Genomic DNA, 20,275 nt, shown 5'->3' with positions numbered 1-20,275 from the left:
TTTGTGGGGAATTCAGCTGCTCTCAGAGATTTCCTGCTGGGAATTCTCTTTTTCCATCATTCTACAACCCCTACACGCACATGTCAACACACACCTCAGAGCAGCAAGGAAACAGGGCAGAAGCTCTACCAACTATTCCACCATGGACACCACAGGTATCTTTTGACCAAAAAGCCACTTCAAGTACCGAGGCCCCATCCGTGACACCAAGAAACCGCTTTGTTTAAAGCAGCTGAAAGCTCACATCCCCCCCTCAAAGGCACCAGATGAAAAGAAGCTCAGCAACAGAAACCAAGGTGGTACTATAATTAACTTTGTCTTTTTATTTACACCACAAGAATAACAAGTTGTCATAATGTGGTACAAAATACTGGACTCCTAATAAAGTTGAAATCGAAGTCGGTACTGTCAGAGAAAGACACCATTGGCCAGTTAAAAACATAAAGAAAGAGAAAAAGAAAAGAGAGGGGAAAAAAAGAACCCTAAAAAGAAAAAAAAAAAGGCAAAATAATAATAATAAAAAAAAAAAACCCAAAACAACAAATCCAAACAAAAACAAGGAGAAAAATATTCCAAAACTCCATCAAGGAAAAGAAAGGACCATCAGAAAACTTAGCACGAGGAATGCTACCATCACTTAAAGTAGGGTCCATACAATCTAAGAGTGAAACTGTGTCTAAATTACAGCGTAAACCGGTAGCTGCTACCAATGGTGACGTCATACTGAGCATGTATAGGTATAAAGTAGAATAGAATATAGTTACAACTTTTTGATACTACATATCTGTAATAAGCTCTCGGGTGAATAATGTTTCAACCCCTTCCCCCCCCGCCCCCTCCGCCCCACTTTTTATATATATATTATATATATAAGTTTGTCATCCTCATAAATTGGAAAATAGCGCCTCCACTATGGAGCACAGAAAAGTGTTAATTTATTTTTTTCTTTCAATAGGATACTTCTTTTCATCAATATCAAAGACAAAGCGAAGAGCGGGCTGAGAACGAGCCCCACTTCGTGACAATGAAGAAACACGTTTTCCTTTCGCTGTAAAGTCTCGTTTTTAAACCACAGTGTTGCACAGTACACGACTGCTTAAAGTGAAACCGAGCAAGAATACATCATGGAAAAGGAAGCTTAGAAAAGTTCACGCAGCTGTGCTGAAGAGTTAACTCTTGAAAGTCCTCCTCATTCACCTCCTCGGAATGAATGACTCTTAGCTGTTGCCAAAGGGTTGCATCCAACCTCCCCACCCAGCCGAGAAAGCAAAGCAAACCTCCCAACCCAAACGAAAAGGAGAAAAGAAAAACCCCCAAATGACACAGGCAGTTTTACTTGGTGTGTTCTGCGTAGTTGCCCTAAAAACACTGTTTCCACATAAATACAATAAACTCTATTATTGGTAAGTTACAAGTGCTAGATAAACATCTTTTCTTTTTTTTTCTTTCTTAAAATGAGAAATGTTTAAGTAGTCCTTTTATCTTTTTTTTTTTCCTTTTTTTCTTTTGTATTTTTAACAATAAAAAGCACAATTTCTTATTTAAGTTCAGTAAGACGCAAAAAAACCCTTTCCCACTCTCCTTCCTTCGCGTGTAGCTGTGTGGGTGCATATGTGTGTGTGTGTGACAACAACATCCCAACCTTTCGTCTCCGCAAATGCCACGAGAGGAAAAAAAATAACACCCCTCCCCCCCAAAATAGTAAAATAAAAGAAAACCAACCCAAAAAAACAACCCCCAAAACCACAAGTTTTTTATCCTTTTCTCATTTCTCAAAGCTGCCAAGTTTGGCGTGCAAAATCTGGGTACAATATAAAGACATGCCAACCTTACAGACCATGCAACCTCGAGGTGTAGGAAACTTAAAAAAATAGATTCATATATATATTTATCTATATATTTATATATAGCAATGCCCGTAAAAGACGTGGGCCCAAAAAAGTTTACAAAAGGAAGAATGGAATGAATACATGGCTGTGACTACTAAAAAAAGGAATGTTTTGTATTGAAAGTAAAAAACAAAACACAAATCCCCCCCTCAAAAAAAACCCCAACCCCAATGATTACTTGTATACTGCAAACTGGGCCTTGCTTCTCTGTAAAGAGGATTTAAAGATGCTCCTTTCTTTCCAAGCAGGTACAAAGGATGCACTGTGGGCAGCACCGTGCTGGGATGCAGGAGCACCCCGGGCTCCCACCACAGCAAAGTCATCTGAAATGAAGAAGCTAATGGCTCAAAAGGTGAATAAACCTCAAAACAAGGGCTCTTCCCTCCCCTTCTCTGAGCCTGCGCTGGCCCTGAGGAGCATCCCCCCTCGCGTGGGGAGCGGGCACCGCTGCAGAACAAATTCACGTAGGTGGGAGTTAGGAGGAGATGAGCTTTGATGTCTTGGGGAAGGGGGGAAAATCTTTCCATCCCTGGCCAAAAGCTGAGTGAAACGATGGAAAGAAATGATCCTGACAAGCTCCTCTGATTCTCATAAAGAAACCGGCTCAGCATGGTCAGCAGGCGGCTCTCGGAAAACACAGAAAGAAAAGCAACAGCTTTGCCACAACCAAGAGGAGAAACTACAAAAAACCCCTCCAGGGAAGAGCTGACAAGAGAAACGATGGTGTAAAAACATGGTTGTTACTGCCCACAGCGTGTACACGGCGAAAGGAGAAGTTAAAAGTCAGTTCACCAGATTCGGCAGTCAGGTTCATCTTAGATCACAGCAGCAAAGTGGTCAGTTGAAAGAAACAAACCCCCAAAACCACAACATCTCCAGGTACATCTTGTTTTGACACAGGAAGATTACTTTTAGACTACGCTGAGGATGGTCCTACATGACCGAAGCTATTCATAACTCGAACACGTACTTGGGTTTGCAAACCTCAAATACAGTAGTGTCTGGTTTGTAAATTGCATTATAAACCAAGGAAGAAAACAAAAGCCTCTTGCATTTGCTCACAATGCTTCCAATTCCTCCCGCGAGCGAGTCCTGAATGGAATGAAAGTGGCTGCTTCGAGAACTGGAAGGAAGGAAGTTACTGGAAGCGACCCTGTCAGTCATCATTGAAACAGAATCAAATGAGAATTAAAAAGAGAAGCTACCCTTGGTTGTTGGGAGGAGGGGTGTGTGCTATCCTACACTGCTGTAAGAAGGCACGCGTGTCAATCCGGACTCCTCTAAGCTGCTCCAACTCTTCGCGGCAGGGCTTTGCTGCTTCTCCCCTTCCTGTCTGCAGGAAAGGGGAGGGGGGCAAAAATACCTTCAGGAGAAGTTCTCCAACCCTACCAGCTATGGGAAGAAGAAGAGGAGAGAAAAAGAGAGAGAGAAAGAGGACACGGGGAGGTGTGCGTGCATGTCTGCGTGTCCGTCTGTCCGGCGGAGAGAAAATGCCAGCCGTCCCATGAGTGTCCCACAAGCCTTTCCCAATGGTAGGCAGCACCTGGAGCTGCCTGTAATCCTGGCTCCGATCCACGTGGAGGACAAAGACATCACTCATGGGAACACTACTATGTTGAAGGTAAGAAAAACTCTTATTTTCTTTACATAGCTACTATAACAGAACTGAGGAAATATACAGTCGGCGGTATCATTATACAAAAGAGCCCATCCCGGTTCCCTCTTCCTTGTTAAAACGCACCCGTTGCGGAAAATAAACCTCTGCCACGGTTCCTTACGCCTGCAGAAAGCTGCTCACTGTCCAAAAGACTCAAGAAAAAGACAAACCAAAAGGAAAATAAACAAGGAAAAATAATGTGGAAGCGAGAAAAGTGGGAGAAAAAAAAGGGGTTTAGATGCTATTGCCATTCGGAAACGAAACCTGCCAAATGGAAAGTAAATGTCAGAGTCACACAAACAAGGCTTCTGGAGGGTTTTGATATAAAAATTAACATCAAATTCATAGTCTTTGCTATAAAAAACTCTTTTTTTTTCCTCTCTTTTTTTTTTTTTTTTTTTTTTGATAGAAAAGGATCACAACTAAAAACCTTAAATTAAAATACAAATGTTTAGGGTAGTTGCCCAGTGGCTTAACGTGTTGGCTTTCTGAAACACTTCCCAACTTGTCATCTCAAAAGTCCTCGAGTTTCAACCTGGATCCTTTTCCAAAAGCACCTTTTACGTTCCAATTCACAAAGCTTTCTCTAGGGAGCTTCCAATGGCTACTGTTATAGTATGCATTTATTAAACGTAGTTTTCTATAAATGCATCATAAATATTTTTTCTCCGTAAGAATCCGGTTTTCTAAGCTTGGAATACATTTGGAATATACATTATACACATAGATATAGTTATACCTAAAAATTTAAGCAATATCTCATGCTAGTTGCTTTTCATAAAAAGCATTCCAGTCTTAAATCCTGCAGTTGTGTCTAATACATGCTTCAACAACCAAATTGAGAAGTTCAATTCAGAGAGAATGTAGAAGAGAGAAAACATTGGAAAATTGGGTTTAAAAATGGCTGAATTTCAAAGACCCAACAGTATTTGCCACTTTTTTGGCAACTACCTTAATTTTTTTTTTTTCCTCTTTTTTTCTCTTTTTTATCCTTTTTTTCTTTTTTTTTGAAACAGCAATGAAAGAAACCAAAACAAATCCAAACTTGGAGAGAGTTTTTGGAGACGCTCTGTTCAGTTGATGCCTGCTTCCCACCACCATGCCAGCACAAGCCAAAAAGTCGTCTTTCCTGATGGCAGTTCTTGGCTTTCCCAACCAGAGGAAAAAAACAACGATTCATGAACTGCTGTGAGTTCTTTGTGAGTGTTTTTTTGTGTGTGTTTGTTTTACTTAAGGCATTGTTCCTCAAACTTCAGAAAATCCAGCTGCACCATATCCATCAATTAAAAAAAAAAGGCACAAACTCATCTTCAGATGGCTTTGGAGACATAAAGCCGACTCCATCTGGGCTACCATTTCCCCCCTTTCTCTTTCCCTTTCCTTTCGATGTAAGATGAGTCCCTCTTTCCCTGTCCCTCCCCGTTAAAAATACACCATCTCCCATTGTTCTGCTTTCGACAAGCACGTCGTTGACTCACAGGCAGGCAAGAGCCATTTCAAAAATCCAAGAAATGAAACTACACGATGGGTTCGAGTGGTTCAAGCGGAGATTGCTGAATCGTGGGTGATCAACTTGTAAAGCACCAGTTTTACTGTAAAGGTTTGTTTTCTTTTCGGATGTGGTGTTGAATCTTTGCTTTGATTTTATGTTTCTTATCTCTTTTTTCTTATGGCAACTCTGCCAAAGACTTCATGGGCGTTATTCCTCTTTCTGCTCCCAGTGAGGACCAGAGGAAAAGTGCCCAGTGTCAGTCCTTTACTGCTCTTCACCAGCATTTTTCTGTTTCAGCAAATAGATACTGTAGACGCATATAGATATGGAGAGATTTTTTCGGTTGCTTTGTTTTACACCTGGTTGTCCTTCTGTATTCTGGAGAAAACCATGACAGGACGCAGGAGTAACAAGAGAAAAGCCTCTTGGCAGAGCTTCAAGACAGAAGACGAACAAACAGGAGAACTCCAGCTAGAAGGTGAATGCTACAGGGGAGGTTCCTCTTCCATGGGTTCATCATCGGGTCTGAGCGATTTCACAGCCAGGCAGGTAGGATGGGAAGGGGAGGGAAGAGAGAAAAGAGGGTTGAGCACACACAGCTGGACAACTTGTGGTGCAAAGTTTCATGCCTTATGTTCCCATCCCCTTCCCACCCAGGCAGTTGTGCTCAGCTGCCTCACCTGGAGTTAAAACTTGGCACCAAGAAGGGGTTTTTAGGCAATCTGTGCAATGTTAACATCTTCTGCAGCAAAATCATTTTCCTCTCGCAGCCCAAACCCATGCTCAGCTCCAGTTGGAGCAGAAGGGTCAGGCACAGCATGCATCATACTAAGGTGACACACAGCGTTCATGGCACTGCTGTTCTACAGCCCAGGAGGTCTTTAGAGAACCCACAAAGGACAGGAGATGTGGGGAATGTGTGGGCAATAGCTGAAAGAAGAGGATTAACTCATACGGCTGCCCACCACAGCTCGTCCTGACTCCGAGATGGGACAATAGACGAGAAGGAAAGCAACTCACCTCTTCTCAGCCGGCTTCACGCCTACTGACAGAGATGCCATGGCTGTTACTGTCTCTGCCTCCTCGTTCTCACACTTCTGAGCCTCAACCAGGGAGTACCCCACCGTGGAGGCGTAACGCTGGAGTGAATGCCAATACTTGCCTGGGGTAGAGGTGGGAAGAGAGGCAGTAAGGTCACCTGCGCTGTTATAGGTCCAGCACCACATTCCCACTTTCCCAAGCCCAAGAGATGGCTGAGAACTACCTGGGGAAGACTCATCACGTCTATGCAAAATGCAACCCTGATCTGCCCTCTCTCTCACTTCAAGAACTATCCCGAGGTCCCAGGAAGCTGCAGGTTCCTGGGAATGTGTGCCAAGGGAGCCCTGGCTTGTGAGGCAGGGACAGAGAGACCCCTGTGAGCTATATGCCATGCTACTCTATCAACAGAGGAGCTGCTATGTTTAAACCCTTGTCTATCACTCCAGTCCCTGATGAAGAGTCCCTCTCTAGCATCCTTGTAGCCCCCTTCAGACACTGGAAGCTGCTCTAAGGTCTCCATGCAGAATGTACAAGGAGTGCCAGAGGCGAGCATCCAAGCTGCACAGAGGTGCAGAGCATCCCTCTGCCTTGATGAAAGAAGGTACTTAGGTGCTTGAAATAGAATAACATTTCCTTTTTCACTTCAAAACCCTCAGAAACATTTAGCCCTAAGGAAAAATAAGGAAGAGAGGAAGGATGTAGTCCAGATTTGGACTGGATATCTGCATTCAGTTGCTAACTGCCACGTTCTTTTTGTGGGCAAATCACCTAAGACTGAAGTTTAAGTTGTATTTCTTTTTTATGTAGGCAGTTTGCTACCCTTTTTCAGTGGAAAGAGCACAGGAAAGCTTTAGAGGGAGAGAATGAAGCATGTTCTATTGGCTCCCAGGCAGGACACACAGAATTTGCTGATATCCAAGAAGCCCCAGCAAAGCCTGAAAGCAAGAACCTGTACAATCAGGCCAGCAGATGGGGAAGAAGAACTTGTTTTCCACTTGCTTCTCCTGCGCTAGGCAGCAGATCTAAGGGTCTAACTCAAAGGCCCTTTTAATTTGCTGTGCTCATTTTAAGCTGCTGAAGTGTCTCATTGGTGACACTCTGCAGAGCAGCATCTGGAAATGGAATTCAAACTTCCAAAGCCACTGGGCATTTTTCAGGGGGGGAAAAAGCAACAAAATCCCAAAACAAACCCCCCCACAGCACAACTTTGGTGTCTTCTAAGCTCAATTTTTGACCTGTAAAAGGGAGACTAGCCCCCTCCAGTCTTAGATGACAAACATTTGAAGTGGGAAGATGTCAGGACATAGTAGTGGGATTCCCATGTAACTCCATCTCCCAAGAATGTCCCTAGGAAAGGTTCAACTACAGTGATTTTAACCTCCCCAGCTAAAAAAAACCTAAAATATTAGCAACTTTAGGCCATACTCCGCTTAACTTTCATGCCTATCCATTTATAACTAATGGGTGCCACCACATCCAACAAGACTTAACTTTATTCAGAGATACCTGAATTGCTTTTGAAGAGATAAGAGTCCACTCTAAGCGCAGGACAGCCTGCCCTTCGCAGAGATTTTAGAGGTTTTAATACTAATTCCTCCCCAAGTGTTAAAGCATTTCCCTGAATCAAGTGCTCGCTGTGCATTGCTTGATCTGCTCTTGCATGCACAGCAAGGCCAGCTTGCAGCTGCACAAATCCAGGTCACAAGTGCAGTGACCACCCAGAAACTAGGACAAAGGAACATGGAGTTGCCAGTATGATGGAGCAGTCAAATGGGTGTCCCACAGGGCAACCCAGCTGGAAAGCAGCTGGGTGAATGGGGCTATACTCACTGTGTATCTCGATTACTTTCTCCATTGAATGCACGGCATTAGCATTTGCTCTCTGCTGGAAAACCTTTTCTGGGAGAGGGTCGAGCTGGAAAAGAGACAGGAACACCAAAGAAATGTTATCTCAAGAGACCAGGCGCCTCCAGTTCACCCCCCTGGTTCCTATTTCTCCACCTTTAGTTAAATAGCCAAAATACACAGACTTCCCAAGTACTCTTGTGATACTCAGTGCAGTCTCCTCCACCCTGATGTTCCTCCACACATAAAATGCTGCAGCTCAGCAGCTGTGCAGCACAGAACCTGCTGCAGCCACTGATAGAAACTCTATGAAAAGGCACTATTACACAGGCCAGATAAAAGAAGGCCACTATGACTACTATATAAAAACCTAATCCAGTGTATTTATTAACTCTTAACTCTATACACTAAGAGTAAATAGCCTAATTTCAGCATAGAGAAAACACAAAACACTGCCTTAAAGCCACACTCAGCATGACTAGAACTTGAATCACCATTTATGCCTCTTACCAGCTGCTGGGCTGGTCTTGCCAGAGGAGAGCAGCGTTAGATCTGTCTGCTACTCTTGAAAAAGAAATTGCCTTGAAGTTACTGGTAAAGCTCATAATTGGGTATTAAAATTTAGGCTTTTTGATGCTGGCTTCTTTCCTTTGGTCTTTATACCAAAAGGTGACGATAAGAACGTGCTGCTGACATTGAGATTTTAAGTTGAAAGTTGACACAGAAGGCCTCCCAAAAACGTTCAGTTTAAATGCATGTAACAAGCAGGTATCTTCATGGGCTTGGCTGCTCTTATGCTTTAAGTGCCAATGGTACATAGATGGTTTCTGGTTTACTCTAACATACATCCCATCCTCCCAACGGCAGCGCTGCCTTTGTTACCAACTGCTAAGAACAATAAAATATCAAAGCACTAGTACCAATTTACTTAACAAGGAACATGGGACACTAAGAGTATCTTCATTATGCTACAGAGAGACGAATTAGGCAATACCACTTGAAAGAAGCTCCTGTAAGTCAGTTATTCCTCTAAGTCCATCTCCAGTTACACTGGAGCAAAGCTCTGTGGTGTGGATCTGCCTGTGAAAGCCTGCATATAAAACCCTTACGGGCAGTATGATGTTGATGGAGTTGCCTGACAGGGCTATAATAGCCAAGTGCTGGTCTGGGTGCAGCTCATAGAATCCCAGCCTGGTTTGTGTTGGAAGGGGCCTTAAAGCTCATCCAGTTCCAACCCCCTGCCACGGGCAGGGACACCTTCCACTAGAGCAGGTTGCTCCAAGCCCCTGTGTCCAACCTGGCCTTGAACACTGCCAGGGATGGGGCAGCCACAGCTTCTCTGGGAAAAGTCTGTGCCAGCGCCTCAGCACCCTCACAGGGAAGAGCTTCTGCCTAAGAGCTCATCTCAGTCTCCCCTCGGGCAGGTTAAAGCCATTCCCCTTGGCCTGTCCTTACAGGTCCTTGTCCAAAGCCCCTCTCCAGGTTTCCTGGAGCCCCTTTAGGCACTGGAGCTGCTCTAAGGTCTCCCCTTCAGGAGCCTTCTCTTCTCCAGGCTGCCCCAGCCCAGCTCTCTCAGCCTGGCTCCAGAGCAGAGCTGCTCCAGCCCTCGCAGCAGCTCCGGGGCCTCCTCTGGCCTCGCTCCAGCAGCTCCACATCCCTCCTGTGCTGTTGCCCCAGAGCTGGATCAGGACTGCAGGGGGGTCTCCTCAGAGCACAGCACAGGGGGAGAATCCCCTCCCTGACCTGCTCTGGGGGTGCAGCCCAGCACACAGGCGGGTTCAGGGCTCAAGCGCACACTGAGGCCGTGTCATGGGGAGTTTCGTTGAACAGTTCCCACTGGCAAAGCTGCACTGCTGCAAGAACAGAATGCTCCAGCTCATGGGTGTGAATTAATCTCTCCTGGCGAGGAGGTGGTTTTGCCTCCAGATCTGTGTCCTTGTTGTATCCCAGTGGTATCAGTCAGGGAACACACACCTCTGCTGACTAAGTGGTGCTGGCTAATAGCGGTAGCACAGACTGCTGAGCCCACACTTTGATTAGCAAAGCTGCTTTAAATAAAGACATTAAATTGCTCCTAAATTAATAGCACTCAAAAGCCAGAAGCTTCTGCAGACTTGAGACTTGCTATGTAGAAAAGGAATGTCCAAACTAGGCGCATGTATTGCCTGCTTTCGGACTCAAGCTCTCCTACCACACAGGAGAGAGTTGTCCTTTCAGTCTGCAGTCATTAGGTTACAACACTACCAAGGGATCCACTTCATCTTTGCATCAGCATGGACAAATGCACCTATGGTGACTGACTGACAGGAACTCCAGAGCTCCCTTCAGCGACGAAGTACATCCCGTTTCCCATTTCTTTTTAGAGGCACAAAAGTGCTCTGGTAGCCAGAGCAGGGGAAAGGAATAAGAATGAGAAAAGGGGGAGAGCAAGAGAAACCCTCTGCTTGCTTGACAGCATTCCCTCCTATTTTCTAGGAGATAGAAAGCTCTGCCTGTATCCATCCCAGCCCCAGCAGCCTTCGGGTCAGTACAGAAAGAGAGACATTAGATCCCCCCTGAAAACCATATTCTTCTGTCAAGTGTCCTATTGCCCTTTATGAAGTTATTAAACCTTTGACTGTTGTAGTTACGATGCTTTCATCTGCAAGAAACCTGGGCTCAAATAAAACTGACCCACAGCTCCTTTTAGTTCGTTGGTTTTGGTGGTTGGTTTGGTTTTGAAGATCCAGCAAAGACCCTAAGATCCATTTCATCTGGCTCCTGCCATCCTTTGGAAACAGCAGCAGCACAGTAATGATAAAAAGGTCTTCCAAGGGGAGGAAATGGGGTTATTTGCTTACAACAGATGACAGTGGGGAGATTCCTGGTTTCTTCTGGCACAGCAGAGATGTCTGCTTGGTAGGTAAAGACGTGCCAGCAGAGTAACTCTACTTGGCTCACATACATGGCCAATGGCTTGGATTAGTCCTCTCACAACCAAGTAAATACACAAGATAAGACTTCCAGCCGTTCTGATGCTCTCCAAGCCCATCTTTTGTTTCCTTCTTTCCCCTCTGCTGCCCCCACTTCTCCACTAAGAACATGAATTCATCACAGACCTCCAAAGCTGGGGATCCAAACCAAGAGATATCCCTGTGTCTGAACACAGTGGTCAAGGCCCAACCAGGGGTATTCCCCAGCAAAGCAGCAGACACAGTTTAACAGTTAAAAATAGACAAAACTGACAGCAAAGCTTAACTGCAACTTCTGTTCAAAGCAAAGAGAAGCTCCAGCCAAGAGATCTGCTCTTGTGATCATGTGGCAGCCATTCGCTAGGTCTTCATGAGGACTAGAAGGTGCTCCATTCCACATTTAATAATCACAGATTGTGCTTTTTATACATTCTCCTCTCTAGCAATAACTCGAGTCCAAACTGACTTCTGTATGACAGAAGTGAAGGCAAAAGCAATTCCTGGACAAATCTTTTAAGTAAGAGCTTTCTAACGCCTCTCGGTTGATTTGATAGAAAGCAAGCAACACCAGGCAGCCCAGCCACACATGTGAATCATTTCCACAGCACACTCCTCCCCTTGAAGTAACTCACAGACAACAGCTCTCCTGGAAAAGGGAGGAAATACCTCCAGGCATTAGGCAAAGGTTTTATGCCACTGCTTATTTTCACCTTCTTGTTTATTTGGGATGCCTGGAGTCTGACACTGGGTACACCTCTGCATGGTTGCTGCCTCCTCTGCCCTCCAACCCTGTTGTCAGAGGCCCCTTTGAGTAATGGTGGTTTTACTGGCCTAAATAACCATCAGCGCATCTTCCCTGCCTCACAGAACAGCTTGGGTTGGAAGGGACCTTCAAAGCTCATCTAGTCCAACTCCCCTGCAACAAGCAGGGACACTTCCTGCCTAAGACCTGTCTAAGGGACACCTTCAACTAGACCAGCTCGCTCAGAACTACATCCAGCCTGGCCTTGAATGTCACATGCTGAAGTCGTGTTAGTTTTGCACAGCTAAGTTTGGAACCAAAGCAATGCACATTCATTTTCAAGCCACCTCGCTCGGCACTAACTCATTTCACATTAAAATAATCTGCTGCAAAGCTAAAGCTCTGTTTTAATTTCCTGGACAGTTGGGAACAAGGCGGCTCTTGCCTTTGCATAACGCTGCATAACGCAGGAGTTTTGATCTCTGCCGGTGAACGCAGACGCTTTGGGGACTGGCACCATTCCCTTCATTTCCTACCATTCCCTGTGTAACTCCGGCACAGCTCTTCAGGCAGCAGAGCTCCCCGCAGCCCGTCGCGCCGCAGCTGGCTGTCCATGTGCATGCATGCAAAAGCCTCTCACACGCTGTACATCAAACTGCATCAAAGGGCCGCGGGACAAAGCAACAGCAGTTCCCTCCAACTTCCTTGTGTTAAAAAGAGTGTATAAAAGAGCTTGATAAAACTAGTGTTTCCTGCTTTTTGATGTGTGGGTAAGTCAGAGAACATGATTGTGAGCTCTGCGCAGCCTTAGAGCCCACCTAGGAAAAGTGAAAACAGGTCCACCTCCAAGTATTTTAAAGCCCCTCAGAGCTGTCCTGATTCAGGGATTAATAAAAGTGCTTTTTCACCTTAAAGGATCATTATTAACTCTGTTAAGTGAAACTATTCAGGCAGTTGGCAACGTCCAGGCTATTGTGAGGGCTGAGATCTCCCTAAAGCCTTGCACTTCCAAATGTGTTTGTGGCTTGGATGGGGTGCTTATTTATTGCACACAGATCCTTACACCACACTGCAGCCACCTGCCTGCATCACAGGAACACATTAAGCAAGAGGAATAACATCCTTCACATGTTATTTGTTCTGTCTCCCCTTCGAAGGGCATCCTGCATTAAAGCCATCTGCACTCAAAGGTGCTGAGGAATCACCTGCAATGGCAACAGCGCCATCAGCAGCCAGCTTAAGAGAGATGGGTGCTGCAATAAAGACTTCACTGCTTCCATGCTGATGTAGTAGTTGGCTCCTGAGTTTCTGGCTGTCCCAAGGGCTGATCACAGGCTGGCATGTTGGGTCAGTTACCTGTGCTGAGAACCGCCCGGCCAAGCACAAGGAGCAGATGCTCTCTGCATGCTTGGAGATGGGATGCTGGATGATAGAAGCAGATGCTTTTGATGGATCCCAGCTGTTTTATCTCTTGGACTGGTTAGTGAGGTTTCCCCAGGCACTGTTGTCCTTCATGTGGAGCGTGGATACTACAAGACAGAGCAGTTCTACAACAGGCTGATCTGCACCTCCACACAGATCCAAGCTCCCTGCTCTAACTTCCCAGACCTAAGAAAGGCTGAAGGTCACTGAACTGTGAGTCAGAGCAAGTCTGCTCGTGGTGGCTCACCAGCATTCCCAGAAGTCAGCTCCTGCTGGAGGCAGACCCCGAGCTGAAATACTGCTTGGCTTCTCCTCTTTGTGGTGCTGCACCTGCAGGTGTTGACCACACATTCTCCCTCAGCTCCTGCCCCCAGGGGCTCTGCAGCAAAGGTGGTGATGGAAGACCCTGGATGTGCTCCTCAAGGCAGGTGAAAGCTTCAGGAGGAACTGCCTCCTTTCACCAGTACAGGCAGGGAGATGTCTTGTGGAAGAGACTGCTGCCTTGAGAGGCCATCTCTGCAGCCTACTCATGTCTTGTTACTCTTACCCTGGCCTTTGAGATTTGTTCTTTATGGAGGGCAATCTCTTAGTTGAAGAGGCAGCCTAATGATATTCAAACACACGTACTTCTTTCCCCGCTTCTGCCCCTACTTCTCCACTAAGAACATGAATTTGTTACAGACCTCCAAAGCTGGGTATTCAAAACAAGCCATTAATGCTGCCTGGGGTTTCACAGCCATCCCTGACTTCCAATTGAGGTGGTTCCTTTTCCCCCAGGACTGAAATATTTAGCTCTGTGGAATCACACCCTGCTGTTATCATAAAATCCTAGAATGGTTTGGGTTGGAAGGGACCTTAAGATCATCCATTTCCAAACCTTGGCCACGGGCAGGGACACCTTCCACTAGAGCAGGTTGCTCCAAGCCCCTGTGTCCAACCTGCCCTTGAACACTGCCAGGGATGGGGCAGCCACGGCTTCTCTGGGAAAGGTCTGTGCCAGCGCCTCAGCACCCTCACAGGGGAGAAAGCTTCCTTATATTCCAACACAGCAATAGATAGAAAGAGGTAGAAAACATAACATCAAGCTAAAAATACACTTGAAAACAACTTCAAACAAGCTGCCTAACACAGCAGGCACAGGCTGTTGTGAATTAAGTCACGTTAACCTAGGGGCAAAGAGTTTTCTTTAACACTGTAGTACTAGAGAGGGGGTCTGCAAAAGGAAGAGCAGGCTTGGACAGTGAATTCAGAAAGCAATTCAACTAGTTCTTTTCAAAAGAGCAGAAAGCAATCTATATGTCTAAAGAAAAAACCCTAATTCAATTCCTAGTGATTTCAAGCCTTCTAATACAGATTACCAAACACAGATAGTTTTTAAACAAAGCAAGCATGCACTTTTTAAATCAATGTGTGTCAAAAGGACCCAAAACAAGGACAAAAATGAGTTGGAGGTTGTGGCTCTTGTTTTTTTGTGTATGTTGGTACCTCGTTTCCCAGCAAAGCAGAAACACAAGCTTCTGAGGCATCACAAATAGCCGTCAGGTCGTGGCCTCCTTCAAGGGCCAGGACAACGCGCCCCCCAGCCAGGCCCATCAGCTGCTTCGTCAGGTACCCAAAGCCTGTAACGAGGGAAAAGAGGAAATGCAGGAGAAGGGCAAAGGTTGCGGCTGGAATCAGGCTCCTGGCAAAGGATCAAAGAATTATAGAGAGGAATTACATCATATTAAAAAACCACAAGGGATCTGAAAGGACTCAACGCATAATATAAGCCAGGTTGGATTTTAATATGCTCGCTGCAGAATTCCAGCCACGGTTCCCTGCTGGACTGGCTCAGCCGTGTGTGTGTCAGGATGGATCTGTATCTCCCCCATGAGCTGCAGTGGAGTTTATTCCAGGTGAGAAGCAGCACCATCCTCCCTACCACCCCTCAGTGTCCTATATTAAATATCACAGAATCCCAGCCTGGTCTGGGTTGAAAGGGACCTTAAGGCTCACCCAGTTCCAACCCCCTGCCACGGGCAGGGACACCTTCCACTAGAGCAGGTTGCTCCAAGCCCCTGTGTCCAACCTGGCCTTGAAGGTATCGAAATAAATATATATAAAATAAATATAATTGAAATAAATATATATAAAATAAATATAATTGGAATACATATAAATAAAGATAATAGAAATAAACATATATAAAATAAATAATAAACATAGCAGTGAATATCTCCTTTGGAAGGAGGGAGGGTAGAAGGAGACTACTTTACGCCCTGCTTTGGAAGATGCAAAGTTAGAGCAGTCACAGGGGAGGCACGGGGGGAAGGAGGAGGAGAAGGGGAAATCAGTCAAACTGCTGCTGGTGCTTTCAGCTGCGATAGCAGCATCGCAGTGCCCCAGAGATATTTGACATCTAGTTCTTAACAGACGTTTCTTCCCATATATAATACGCTATAAAAATTCCTGGGGCAGCCGGGACTTTGATCAGATGACACACAATACATTTCTACCCTTTAAACAAAACAGAACCAAGCTGCAAGGGTTTAAAGAACATGGCCTCAAAGCAACATCCCCCCTCCAAAAAAAGCCCAATACATTCAAACAAAAGAAAATCCAGGGCATTTCTCCCCTCTATCCATATTCCCTGCTTTCTGCTTTGTAGTGACCTCCATGAGTGCCTTTGCAAACTGGCAATTTAACAGCCAGGCACCAAGATCCATGGCTGAGCCCATAACATTAAGTGAGAGTAGCAAAGCATGGGAAATACAACAAGCAGGTAAACAAGACCTTCTCATTACAGTGTTTCTGGATATCTTAAATAACTTGTCTCTTATAAATCTATCTCACTTTATTCCTATAGGAAGTTTATAGGCTCAGCTACCTTACAAGGTTCTCAAGTTCACTGTAGAGAAGTTTTCTGGCTGAAACAAACTCTTAAAAAGTAATAATAAAATCCTTTTGCAAGAAAAACCGTCTTCTTGACTGACTGCAGTGAAACAGTGCCAGGTATAAGCATAGCATAACTAAGGGGAGCAATCTCAGTGCATCTCCTGTGCGGTGTAAAACACCACAGATCTAAAGCTAAAGAGAGGTTCTTGTGGGCCTGTAGAGTTGCTGCAAATGTGGAGAACAAAAATGTTCAACTCGATTTTCAATTACTATATTTATATTAGAACAAAATTTATAATTGATTATAATTTATAATACAATCTATAATATAAGTATATATTGTTTAATTATACTCCAGGTATCGTGGAGGAAGGAATGGACTTAAGGTACTATTCCGAGCAAGATGCCCTTTTTACATCTGGCACTGCCTCTTTCTGCAATTTGCCATTAGAACAAGTGAAACTCTCTGATTCAGGACCTGTCTTCCACAGAGATGTGACTACAAATGAATTGGTAACTTATTTGCACTCAAAACCGAAATATGCAATGCTTCAAGGAAATGAAGGCTTCAGCCAAACCAAAATATACACAATACAGGGAGAAAACACATGAAAATGCAGAGAAAGGCTGAACAGTTTGCCATGGAAATGAAGGAGCTGAAGGATAGACCCCAAAATGTAAAACCTGCAAATAGTGTACTTTAGTCCCTAGGACAGCAGCAGTTTACAGCAGTTTCACATCTCTGCTCTTGTTAATCCATGACTTACATTTTGCTGATAGATTATATCCTCCAAGAGGTGTGGGATGGCCTTCCACCGCATCAAAACCAGATGACACCAGCACAACATCTGGGGCAAATTCATTGGCAATGGGCATTACTACCGTTCTGCAACACAAAGTTAACAATGGCAGACACGTTATTTTTGGCCCAGGAACACTTCAACCATCCTGAACAAACCCCTTATCAAACCTTGTGCTATCATTCCACAGGAGGAAAGCCCATCTCCTATCTTCTGACAAGGAGAGAGCCTGCCTGGCTGGCAGAACAGCATGCAGTACAGTTTGAAAGTCAATCTCATGTTAGTTTTATCAGTAAGGTCTATTATTTCCTCAACAGCCTCACGTTTTGACCAGAGAAATAAGTTGTCATACATTGTGTTTCCCATTTGGGATCATATCTTGCTTTGCACAACTGGATAAGGAGAAAATAAGTGGGCCGCTGGCACAGGCTGCAAATCCATCTAGGAAACCTGTCTGATGGCTCGCAGTCCCTGTCTCCATGTTCTCCTCTGAAATCCCTCCTTTAGCCTTTACAGCAGCTGCAAAGCTGTTTATTTTTCCCCTCGTTGCACTTTTCATTGACCATAATGAAAGGCTGGGGATGTCACACGGCAAAAAGCTTTCATAGGCAAATACTCTACCCAAATACACCTCTGCAAATTCCAGTTCCTCATCCTCTGACATTTTGTTCACTGAAAAAATCACCTGAATTGCTTAGCATCCATAAACCATAGTCTGCTAAGGCTGGCATTTAAATTAAACAAGAGGTCTGTGCCTGTTGTTTCTCAGCAAAAGGCCTTTTCCTTGCGGTTTCTCTCTTCAATCTACTCAATTTCTGTTCAAAACCAACACGAGGTTGCAAACACCCCATTTCTCACTGCAGGATGTCACCTAAGTGGAAAGTTGAGCAGAGGAACAAGTAGTTGCTTCTTCATCTAACAGCTCCAGCACAAACATTGCAGAACTGAAACTACAGCAACATCAAAGCAAGGGAGCTTTGTAATGAACGAGATGCAGACACCCACAATCTGTTCTGACCAACAAAGTCTGTTGGATGAACACCGTCTCGTGTTCATGCCGGGGTACCTACCTACACACAAGCGCTTGAAAGTTGTTTTGAAGTCTTCCATTGGGCACTGATAACTGTAGTAAATGGTGGAAAAGCGAGGAGGTGCAGGGATGGTTGTAAATCTCCACCTCACGGCCTTTTATATAGAGTGGTATTTTCCAAATGATGGGGTTTTTCTATGATAAATGAATCTTGAATGTATCCCTAAGGCACCCTGCCCAGTGCCATCCCTTGCTGGTACTGAAGACAACAGCATTTCCCCACTTCCCCAGCCTAGGAATAGCTCCTGGCAAGGTTAACTTTCTAATAGATGGAGTTATTAATATACCAAAGCATGAACCTGTAAATATTTTTGCGTACATGAAAACCTCACTTTTATTGAGTATAGTTTTGTGACACTCCAAAAAACAGTGAACCCAAAAAGGTCTGTTTAGTGCTGAGATTGCTCAAGTGCTATCAAGACACCCATAAAAATTCACACCTCTTGCTATAATGATGTTAAACAGCCACAAGACATCTGCTGGTGTCAGCAACTTGTACTAGCCCCAACACTGATCTGAGCTGATGCACAGGGTTTACTTTTAAATGGAGTATTAACATCTACCACTCAATAAAGCTTCTTCTAGTGTTGGTCAAACCCATCAAGCAGTTTCCACTGCCACCACTGAGCAGGAAAGCAGGGCCATGCCACATTGTATGGTCTGCTCTAGGCCACTCAGACACCACGTAATCCAAAAGAAGTAAGTCTTGAGCTTTATGTTTTGCCAACTAATTGCCACAGTAACCCCAGAGCCTCCTGCAATCTTCCTACCTGCCCACAGACACAGAAATCTAGGCAAAAAGAACCTTATTTTCTTTCAATTCTCATAAAAGCTGAAAGAGTTTGAATTCTTTTCCTTACAGTCAACAAAAATCTGTTGAGTGAAAGCCACAGACATTTTAAGAAGAAACCACCTCCTTCACAAAGGACTAAAGCAGCAGTTTTGAAGCGAGTGCCCATTGGAGAGTTCTTTCCCCCCCGCCCCGAGCTTTGAAGTACTGCTGAGCTCTTTAATTCTAACCAAAGAAAAACTGCTAAAATAATCAGATTTCCCCCCCACCCCAAAATTATATTGCCACGGGAGCTGCTAGTACCTCAAGTGATGTGTGGGATCACTGTTGGTTGCAGAGCAAGCCCAAACCTGCAGCCCTGAGCTGTGGGCATGGTCTGTCAGCAACCCCAAATCAGTAACCATTTCTGGGCTGCAGGACAGCTCACAGAATCCCAGGCTGGTTTGGGTTGAAGGGACCTTAAAGCTCATCCAGTTCCAACCCCCTGCCACGGGCAGGGACACCTTCCACTAGAGCAGGTTGCTCCAAGCCCCTGTGTCCAACCTGGCCTTGAACACTGCCAGGGATGGGGCAGCCACAGCTTCTCTGGGAAAAGTCTGTGCCAGCACCTCAGCACCCTCACAGGGAAGAGCTTCTGCCTCAGAGCTCATCTCAATCTCCCCTCGGGCAGGTTCAAGCCATTCCCCTTGGCCTGTCCCTCCAGGCCCTTGTCCAAAGCCCCTCTCCAGGTTTCCTGGAGCCCCTTTAGGCACTGGAGCTGCTCTAAGGTCTCCCCTTCAGGAGCCTTCTCTTCTCTAGGCTGAACCAGCCCAGCTCTCTCAGCCTGGCTCCAGAGCTGGATCAGGACTGCAGGGGAGGGGTCTCACAAGCTCTTATCAGCTCATCCACTGCCAGCCAAGCATGAATGAACAGGGACAGCCTGCGAGCAGTGCAGTGGTACTGGTGATGCTCGGCTGAAGGTCCCTGCGTGGTGACAGCGGTTCGAAGATACCCTCTAGCGGCACAGCCAACACACAGCCAGCACTGAGATTTCACCGTGAACCAAGGCTGTATAAACTCCAAGCAGCAACTACTGCTTTTTCTGTCCTAAAAGTAAATGAATGGGTATTTCACAGCAGTTAGAAGCTGTTTAGAGATGTCCAGAGTTTTTTCCAGTGTAGGACAGGGTGACCTTCCAGCCACAACTGGTTACTGCAGCAAGTACCTTCAACTCTGAGCAGTTATTAGTGCTGGTCTGTATAGACACAGTAGATTTTTATCAGGTCCCTCAGAGTTTAAAGAAACATGGGGCACAGGTCCCTGTGCTCCCCCATCCAAGAGGAGCCAGGAGGACAGACACAGTCTGTGCCCATGGATGGGTGCTGCATGATGCCTGTCCTGGACAGAGCCTACCCAGGAGCCATGTGTGTTTAGAGAAGTGCAAGATGACAAGGTGTCAGAATAAGGAAGTTAATGATACTTTTGGTACCTTGACCATCAGAAACCCATTCAAACACAAGAGCACTCTCAAAACCAGACTTGAACCCTTTCCTGCATCCAATGACTCCTACCCAGACTCTCCTGCTTCTGACTTTCTCACAATTCCAGTGCCCCGAAGCTGCAGTCCCAACTCTATTCGATGCTCTCCAGGTATGTAAAAACAGCTCTATCTTTGGGCATAAAACCTGACCCAGGAGGGCCAG

At 45.3% G+C, this 20,275-nt stretch overlaps 1 protein-coding gene and 1 pseudogene across 15 annotated transcripts in view; both read right to left on the bottom strand.

Annotated features, from left to right (window-relative positions):
- Positions 1-240: 240 nt before the first annotated feature.
- On the bottom strand, positions 241-1,738 carry LOC115608072 (annotated as a pseudogene).
- Positions 298-20,275, bottom strand: part of HDAC4 (histone deacetylase 4) — a 236,430-nt gene continuing 216,452 nt past the window's right edge. For all 15 annotated transcript variants that reach the window (XM_030485807.1, XM_030485810.1, XM_030485798.1 and 12 more), the window contains 5 exons: positions 16,681-16,799; positions 14,525-14,658; positions 7,910-7,994; positions 6,059-6,200; positions 298-5,563 (listed from right to left, as the gene is read on the bottom strand). In XM_030485807.1, the coding sequence (XP_030341667.1) occupies positions 5,524-5,563; positions 6,059-6,200; positions 7,910-7,994; positions 14,525-14,658; positions 16,681-16,799 (520 nt within the window). In that variant the 3' untranslated portion in view covers positions 298-5,523. The remainder of the gene's footprint in view (positions 5,564-6,058; positions 6,201-7,909; positions 7,995-14,524; positions 14,659-16,680; positions 16,800-20,275) is intronic.

This window comes from Strigops habroptila, chromosome 5 (genome assembly GCF_004027225.2).
Source record: "Strigops habroptila isolate Jane chromosome 5, bStrHab1.2.pri, whole genome shotgun sequence".
Lineage (NCBI taxonomy): Eukaryota > Metazoa > Chordata > Aves > Psittaciformes > Psittacidae > Strigops > Strigops habroptila.
Note: the sequence above shows the minus strand (reverse complement) of the source record. Positions and strands in the feature narration are given on the sequence as shown.